At 59.0% G+C, this 8659-nt stretch overlaps 1 protein-coding gene across 5 annotated transcripts in view; it reads left to right on the top strand.

Annotated features, from left to right (window-relative positions):
- The first annotated feature begins 1564 nt into the window (after positions 1-1564).
- The window catches only part of SEC16A (SEC16 homolog A, endoplasmic reticulum export factor), a 50518-nt gene continuing 43423 nt past the window's right edge, over positions 1565-8659 (top strand). For 3 of the 5 annotated variants that reach the window (XM_069943294.1, XM_069943293.1, XM_069943292.1), the window contains exons 1-2: positions 1565-1664; positions 5044-8583. In XM_069943294.1, coding sequence (XP_069799395.1) covers positions 5110-8583 — 3474 coding nt within the window. In that variant the 5' untranslated portion in view covers positions 1565-1664; positions 5044-5109. The remainder of the gene's footprint in view (positions 1665-5043; positions 8584-8659) is intronic. The other 2 variants (XM_069943296.1, XM_069943295.1) reach the window with 2 other exon arrangements.

Here is an 8659-nt window from a genome sequence, read left to right as displayed (position 1 = left end):
GACGCGTTTCTTGCCGTGTCACTCTATGATAGATAAGCACAGGGGGACAGTGTGGGGTCACATGGTACAGACGCGTTTCAGGCCGTGTCACTCTATGATAGATAACCACAGGGGGACAGTGCAGGGTCACATGACACAGACGCGTTTCTTGCCGTGTCACTCTATGATAGATAAGCACAGGGGGACAGTGTGGGGTCACATGGTACAGACGCGTTTCAGGCCGTGTCACTCTATGATAGATAAGCACAGGGGGACAGTGCGGGGTCACGTGGTACAGACGCGTTTCAGGCCGTGTCACTCTATGATAGATAAGCACAGTGGGACAGTGCGGGGTCACGTGGTACAGACGCGTTTCAGGCCGTGTCACTCTATGATAGATAACCACAGGGGGACAGTCCAGGGTCACATGGTACAGACGCGTTTAAGGCCGTGTCACTCTATAATAGATAAGCACAGGGGGACAGTGCGGGGTCACATGGTACAGACGCGTTTCAGGCCGTGTCACTCTATGATAGATAAGCACAGTGGGACATTGCGGGGTCACATGGTACAGACGCGTTTCAGGCCGTGTCACTCTATGATAGATAAGCACAGGGGGGCAGTGCAGGGTCACATGGTACAGACGCGTTTCAGGCCGTGTCACTCTATGATAGATAAGCACAGGGGGGCAGTGCAGGGTCACATGGTACAGACGCGTTTCAGGCCGTGTCACTCTATGATAGATAAGCACAGGGGGACAGTGCGGGGTCACGTGGTACAGACGCGTTTCAGGCCGTGTCACTCTATGATAGATAAGCACAGGGGGACAGTGCGGGGTCACGTGGTACAGACGCGTTTCAGGCCGTGTCACTCTATGATAGATAAGCACAGGGGGGCAGTGCAGGGTCACATGGTACAGACGCGTTTCAGGCCGTGTCACTCTATGATAGATATTGGAGCTATACTGGGGTCACAGATTATCATGTAACCACAATGGTCGGATGCGGCCGCCATCACAGGTCACATGGTCTGGCTCAGTCTGACTTATACATGAGGGACATGCGCCCAGATCTGCCACTTAGAGGAAAGAAGCTGAAATGTCGCCTCATGAGCGTCAAACACCACATACTGGAAGCTTCTGGGACCATAATGCAGCCCTAAGATGGGCGGGGTCACACCCTAAACAGGTGCAGGCTCCTCAATGTGGGCGTGGCCTATATGTAATAGGTGACATGGCGCCATGGCGACGTCACATAGCAGTCACCCTCCGCTTGTATAGGCGTTATCATTATTGGTGCCTTATTTGGCTGTAAATGCTTCAAAACACTTTGCAACAAATGCCGTAAAGAGCAGGATTATTTTACGTCATTTTTCTTCCATCTTACTTTTTTTTTTAAACCTCAAAGTGTAGCAAAACTCCACAGTGTGAGCAGAGCCCAAGTTTACCCGCGCGGGACACCAGGAAAATGGCGGCTGAGCTTCTCCGCGGCGACACTCTCCTGACGCAGGCCCCGCCCCCCGCACGGCTCCGTGCCAGGGACCGGAGGCTCGTGACGTCATGACGTAACGTGATGTGACGTAGGAATGTACACGTCGGCGAGCCGGATATCCAAGATGGCTGCGCTGCCGAGTTCGGTTTAGTTCGCTAGCTGCCGGTAGACAGTGACGGGTCCCCGGAACCGGAGGTGAGGAGAGGGCGGAGCTCCGGCGGCCCCTGCTGGATGTGGGTAGCCGCGGGCCCCGGCTCCTGCCCGGGTGGAGGGGGGTTCTCCCCTGTGTACAGCCCCATAGTGTCAGGGGTGTGGGGGGACAGGCAGTTGTGGGGGCCCCCTGACTCCATAACAGTGCTAGCATGATGATGAGAGTCGTAGTACAGTACATATTACTCTATGGGGGATCAGTGGATTCTGTGGGGTTAGAGATGGCTGCATGTCCTGTCCCTCCTCATCATAACATCACTGTGAGCAGCGACTCGGAGGGGACAGGGGCATCCGGGGGGGACAGGGGCATCCGGGGGGGACAGGGGCATCCGGGGGGGACTGGGGGTACAGGGGCATCCGGGGGGGACTGGGGGGGACAGGGGCATCTGGGGGGGACAGGGGCATCCGGGGGGACTGGGGGGGACAGGGGCATCTGGGGGGGACAGGGGCATCCGGGGGGGACTGGGGGGGACAGGGGCATCCGGGGGGGGACTGGGGGGGACAGGGGCATCCGGGGGGGGGACTGGGGGGGACAGGGGCATCCGGGGGGGGACTGGGGGGGACAGGGGCATCCGGGGGGACAGGGGCATCCGGGGGGGACTGGGGGGGACAGGGGCGTCCGGGGGGGGGGACTGGGGGGGACAGGGGCGTCCCGGGGGGGAACAGGGGCATCCGGAGGGGAACAGGGGCATCTGGGGGGGACAGGGACGTCCGGGGGGGACAGGGGCATCCGGGTGGGACAGGGTCATCCGGGGGGGACAGGGGGGGACAGGGGCGTCCGGGGGGGGGACTGGGGCATCCGGGGGGGACAGGGGCATCCGGGGGGGACTGGGGGGGACAGGGGGCATCCGGGGGGGACTGGGGGGGACAGGGGCATCCGGGGGGGACTGGGGGGGACAGGGGCATCCGGGGGGGACTGGGGGGGGGACAGGGGCATCTGGGGGGGGACAGGGGCATCTGGGGGGGGACAGGGGCATCTGGGGGGGGACAGGGGCATCCGGGGGGGGACAGGGGCATCTGGGGGGGGACAGGGGCATCCGGGGGGGGACAGGGCATCCGGGGGGGACAGGGGCATCCGGGGGGGACAGGGGACAGGGACGTCTGGGGGGGACAGGGGCGTCCGGGGGGGGACAGGGGCGTCCGCGGGGGGGTGGGGGGGTACGGGGCGTCCAGCTGGGGACAGGGGGGTCCGGCTGGGGACAGGGGCGTCCGGCTGGGGACAGGGGGGTCCGACGGGGACAGGGGGGGACGGGACAGGGGCGTCCGGGGGGGTAGAAGCGCCCGAGGGGGACGCGTCCCGACGTAGAAGCGCCCGAGGGGGACGCGTCCCGGGGTAGAAGCGCCCGAGGGGGGCGCGTCCCGGGGCAGAAGCGCCCGAGGGGGGCGCGTCCCGGGGCAGAAGCGCCCGAGGGGGGCGCGTCCCGGGGCAGAAGCGCCCGAGGGGGGCGCGTCCCGGGGCAGAAGCGCCCGAGGGGGGCGCGTCCCGGGGCAGAAGCGCCGAGGGGGGCGCGTCCCGGGGCAGAAGCGCCCGAGGGGGGCGCGTCCCGGGGCAGAAGCGCCCGAGGGGGGCGCGTCCCGGGGCAGAAGCGCCCGAGGGGGGCGCGTCCCCGGGGCAGAAGCGCCCGAGGGGGGCGCGTCCCGGGGCAGAAGCGCCCGAGGGGGGCGCGTCCCGGGGCAGAAGCGCCCGAGGGGGGCGCGTCCCGGGGCAGAAGCGCCCGAGGGGGGCGCGTCCCGGGGCAGAAGCGCCCGAGGGGGGCGCGTCCCGGGGCAGAAGCGCCCGAGGGGGGCGCGTCCCGGGGCAGAAGCGCCCGAGGGGGGCGCGTCCCGGGGCAGAAGCGCCCGAGGGGGGCGCGTCCCGGTGGGCTCTGGCAGGGCGGGATGGTATCGGGGGGGGTACTGGCCGGGCGGAATGGTATTGAGGTCGGGGTTGGTCGCGTCTTGTTGGATGATCACGTGTCGATGCTCAGCAGGATGTCCGTCCTGTACAGTTTACTCACTGAGAGGAAAGGGTTAAAGGGCTCGGCAAATGGGAACAATCCAGCTCACATCCAAGGCTGTACAGACTAATACTGCTCACAGCTGACAGCTTGTTTCAGTGTATCAGGGCAGCTCATCCTCTGAGCGGCAAAGCCTGTTACCTGTCTACACTGGACATTATAGTAACAGACCCTCAGCTGTGACAAGTGTTAAGCCTGTACCTGTCAGCAGAGATGTGGGAGAGCAGCGCCCCCTTCGTCACATGTCCAGGCATGATGGGAGTTGTAGTTTTGGGTCAGCCGGAAGGACACTTGTAGATTGTGGGTCAGGGCATGCTGGTACATGTAGTACACCTCCGCATTGCGGCTGGGTCATGTGATGCCACATGTTGCTGTGTCCCTGGGCTCCACGTTAGGTTCTGGCAGCAGTGATGCTGTGTGCTGGGATATAATCTGTTTGCTCTGGCCGTGCCCCGTTCCGCCCCGTCGGCCGTCATTGTGCACAACGTTATTTGCTTTGTATGTTTCACTTCACCTGCGGAATTCACAATTCTGCTGCAGCGTCGCTCCTTCGTGTCCGCATCATGAGTCCTCCTGTTAGCTGTGACTCCGGCACCATGTGGGGGTCTATGTGTTGGATAAAGGGTCTCCGGAGATGATGCTTTACATGGTTTCTTTAATGCCAGCCTGCACTGCCCGTTGCATCCCTTGTGGGCCCTGGGTTCCAGTACTAGTTGCTGACTATACCCTGTTCTTTGCTGATGTTGGTCGCTGACTATACCCTGTTCTTTGCTGATGTTGGTCGCTGACTATACCCTGTTCTTTGCTGATGGTGGTCGCTGACTATACCCTGTTCTTTGCTGATGGTGGTCGCTGACTATACCCTGTTCTTTGCTGATGATGGTCGCTGACTATACCCTGTTCTTTGCTGATGATGGTCGCTGACTATACCCTGTTCTTCGCTGATGGTGGTCGCTGACTATACCCTGTTCTTTCCTGATGGCTCCCTGCCGCCTTTGACCTCCCCTCCCTGCCGCCTTTGCCCTCCTCTCCCTGCCGCCTTTGCCCTCCTCTCCCTGCCGCCTTTGCCCTCCTCTCCCTGCCGCCTTTGCCCTCTTCTCCCTGCCGCCTTTGCCCTCTTCTCCCTGCCGCCTTTGCCCTCTTCTCCCTGCCGCCTTTGCCCTCTTCTCCCTGCCGCCTTTGCCCTCTTCTCCCTGCCGCCTTTGCCCTCTTCTCCCTGCCGCCTTTGCCCTCTTCTCCCTGCCGCCTTTGCCCTCTTCTCCCTGCCGCCTTTGCCCTCTTCTCCCTGCCGCCTTTGCCCTCTTCTCCCTGCCGCCTCTGCCCTCTTCTCCCTGCCATCTTCTTACAGACTTGTCTTCTTTCTGCAGGTGACGACATTCTTCATTGATTCTACAGAAGGAAATCGGAGACGTTTCCAGTTAGAAGGAAAGAGCATGCAGCCACCTCCTCAGTCTGGCCCTCCAGGGTCGGGGGCTCCTCCTCGCATGGGAATGACCACTACCCCCTACTGGCGCAAAAGAACACCTACCCCTTCAGCAATGGCGCCTCCTCCAGTACAGCCTGTCACAGACCCTTTTGCTTTTGGCAGAATGACCCCTCAGAATATTCCATCCACTACTGCACCCAATGCTAACGCTCTGACCGTGCAGGGCCCATCGCCCTCATTGTACCCCCAGCCTGTTACACTCAGCTCATCTCGCGGTGCCGAAGCTCAGGTGTCAGCCTCGGGGTCGTCTTCTCAGCCCATGGGAGCCGGACCCTCTCATATTAACACTTCTGCTCCATCTGTACAGAGTGGGCAGTTAACCAATAACATGGCTTTACCTCCTGTCAGTTACCCTGTTGCATTGTCTCCGCAGAACATGGCAGGTGGATTAGAGAACGCTGCTGGTCTGGGCAGCTCTCAGAGCAGGCAAAGTGTTAATATGGAAATGAATAGTAGCAGCGGCATGGCACCTCCACCACAGGCTTATCCTCCTGCCACATCTCAGCAAACTACTGCACCATGGTCATCCAGCCAGGCTCCACCACCTACCTCCACCCAGCACCCGGCATACACCGCTCCCTACTACTCCCCTCCGTATTTAGAGGTTTCTCACTTGCCCCCACAAACCAGTGAGCCGGGCTACTTTTCAGCACCACAAAGGACTCCCCCCGTTACGTTCCCTCTTGGAGGTGGATCAGGGCAAGTACAACCACATAGCATGCCCCCGTACAGCAACATCATGCCAGTGGATTACCTGCAGCACCAGAATCCCGAGCACTGGTATAATCAGCCGTATCCACTGACACAAGCTCCACTGCCCAATCCCAATGCTGGACAGACTGGAGCGCCATATCCTGCAACAGAAAACAAACCACAAAGTGAGCCTGCAAGACCGCATCAGGCCGCTAGTGACACAGACTCTGGGACCATATCCATGTTCTTTAAAGGAGATGAAGCAGAAAATGTGGAGATCCCGTCCACAGACCAGCAGCACGTGCCGCGGAGGCAATCTGTGGATACCGCTTACCACCAAAACCTGGGGCGCCCGGGGAATGTGCATCCATTTACAGCCCCATCAGGAGCACCCCATATTGCGTCACCTTTGCCTTTACATCCCAGCGCACCCAACACTCAACCAACTTCATTACCGCAGAGTGCCAGCGGTTTCCATGATCCTCACGTCCCATGGAAAGCCGATAACACAGAGAATCAACCTACAGAAGCCAAAGCCGGCTCCGAGCTGCCGTATGATAACGTGGAGAATATCGAGGTTCTGCCTAATGAACCCCCTAATAACAGTCTGTTTTCTGCAGGTGTCGCCCCCGAGGCCTTCAGATACGGTCCCGCTCCCAGTTCTAGTCTGGCCAAGAACCCTGTCGGCCACCCTAAAGGAGGTCCCAACCTAGAGGCTCCTGATGCCCTACATTGCCTGGCCCGATCGGATAGCGTGTCTTCTAGTTACAGTAACCTGAGTCATAGGAGTTTGCCTATTCCCGGCCAACCTCAGGAGCACGAAGCGACGACCTTCATTCAGAAAGAGAGCGGAAGACTCGACAATGAAAACTCCTCTAGTTTCTTTAAGCAGATTGATTCCTCTCCATTGGCTGGAGATCTTACTGCCCACGGTGTGACCCCAAACACCTACCATGGAAATCTTTCTCAGCCCCCAACGCCGAGCCCTCCCAAACCTACCGGGATCTTCCAGGCAAGTGTGAACAGCTCCTTTGAGCCTGTTCGTTCTCATGCTGGCATTAAAGCTGCAGAAATTGACCAGTCGAAAGTAGTCTGCGACATCCGTGAGAACCATAAGTTACCAGCACCGACCTCTTCCCACAACGCAGGGATGGCGGCCTCCCCAGGAAACCTGGAACAACCTCCTGATAATCTGGAAACAATATTTTTAGGTAAATCGAATGCTGAAATCTGCGCTGTCAACAGCGGCCATCTTTTTACAGGAGGATCCACGCTGGATAACATATCATTACTGCTGGAGAAACGTCCATCCTCAAGAGCCCACGGCTCCAATAAGAAGTGTGAGAGTCCGGCCACCACCCTCTGGGCACAAGGAGAGCTGCCCAACTTTGGAGGTAATGTCCTTTTGGCCCCTCCAGCTCCGGCTCTCTATGTCCCTCCAAAACCTCAGACTGAAGTGATTCAGCCTCCGGAGGACACCTCTTTGGAGGCCAAACATAGCGGCCCGGACCAGGGCCAATTCTCTGCTTCACCCGAGGAGCACATATCTTCTGAAAACCTGGAGAACCCTCCGAAGATGGGAGATGAGGAACACACTCAGTCCCAGGCAAGTTCTGGTTATGCCAGTTTGCTGTCCTCTCCGCCTACAGAGACCATGCAGAATCAGCCTGTCCTGATCGCGCAGCCCAGTAAGACTTATAATTTGATGCAACCTGTTAATTTCTCTCTTGCTTTTCCCAATCAAATAAAGAATCTTAATTCTGCCAAGGACTTTTCTGCCGCTGACACCCTGCTTACTTCAGGCGGTTTTGCAGCTGATTCTTCGGCGGCTCTGGCGCAGCTCGGATCTTCACATAAACCGCCCTCCTCCTCCAATCTAACTAATAAGCCATCAGGCGGTGGCGAGCTCTTCTCCGAATCTTTCTCTAATCAGAACACGCTCCTCTCTTCCAGCCAAATTCCTCTTAATTTAGCGAATGAAAATCAAAAAACTGCTAAGCCTGAAGGTCCCGCCAGCGAGTCCACCAATAAGACCACGCTCCCCCCAAATTTACCCATGGGTAACGGGATGTATGTTCCACCGGTCAGTAGCGCCGGCGCCAAACAAGAAAACGCAGGTGCATTAGATTTCACTGTTCCCCGTGTGCCTGCCAATCACAACGCCAATGGACGGGCACCATTACCAAATAGGCCTCCTGCTGGGGGTCCCACATATAGCAATCACCCGGCAGGTCTCCCTAATATCCAGCCAGGTCCTGATAATAACAAACAGGTTTTCTACCAGCAGGTGACTAAAGATGCTCAGTCCCAACCATCTTTGGAGACATCACAGCCCGGAACAGGCGCCCCCCCACATGAGTACATGACCCCTGCCTCCCAACCCCCAGTGCAGACCAGTAAACCTCCCGCTTATCCCCAGCAAACAGAAGCCCTTGTGTCTGCTCCCCAGAACAATGTCTGCCTTCCTTACGGGGGCACTGCTGAGCTCGGGGCAAAGTACGGCCAATCTGAACACCCACCTTATCCGAGTCAGCCGGTTACAAGTACGTCTGCATCAGTCAACCCCATCCACCCGGCGGGCTTTCCAGATCCGACAAGACCCCCTGCTTCTCAGACTCCTCAGCAAACAGATCCATATTATTACTATAGAGGGTATGGAGCCTACCCCTCTGCGTATCAGCAGCCTTACCCAGCGGTGGACCCCCGGGCACCTCATCTGTACTACCAGGTAAACTCCAGGGGTTAATGGGGGACTGGTGAAGTAGGGTCTCTGTTACAGGCAATAGGGATGCCTGGCCTGAGAT

Source organism: Dendropsophus ebraccatus, chromosome 10, assembly GCF_027789765.1.
Source record: "Dendropsophus ebraccatus isolate aDenEbr1 chromosome 10, aDenEbr1.pat, whole genome shotgun sequence".
In the NCBI taxonomy this organism is placed as follows: Eukaryota; Metazoa; Chordata; class Amphibia; order Anura; family Hylidae; genus Dendropsophus; species Dendropsophus ebraccatus.
Note: the sequence above shows the minus strand (reverse complement) of the source record. Positions and strands in the feature narration are given on the sequence as shown.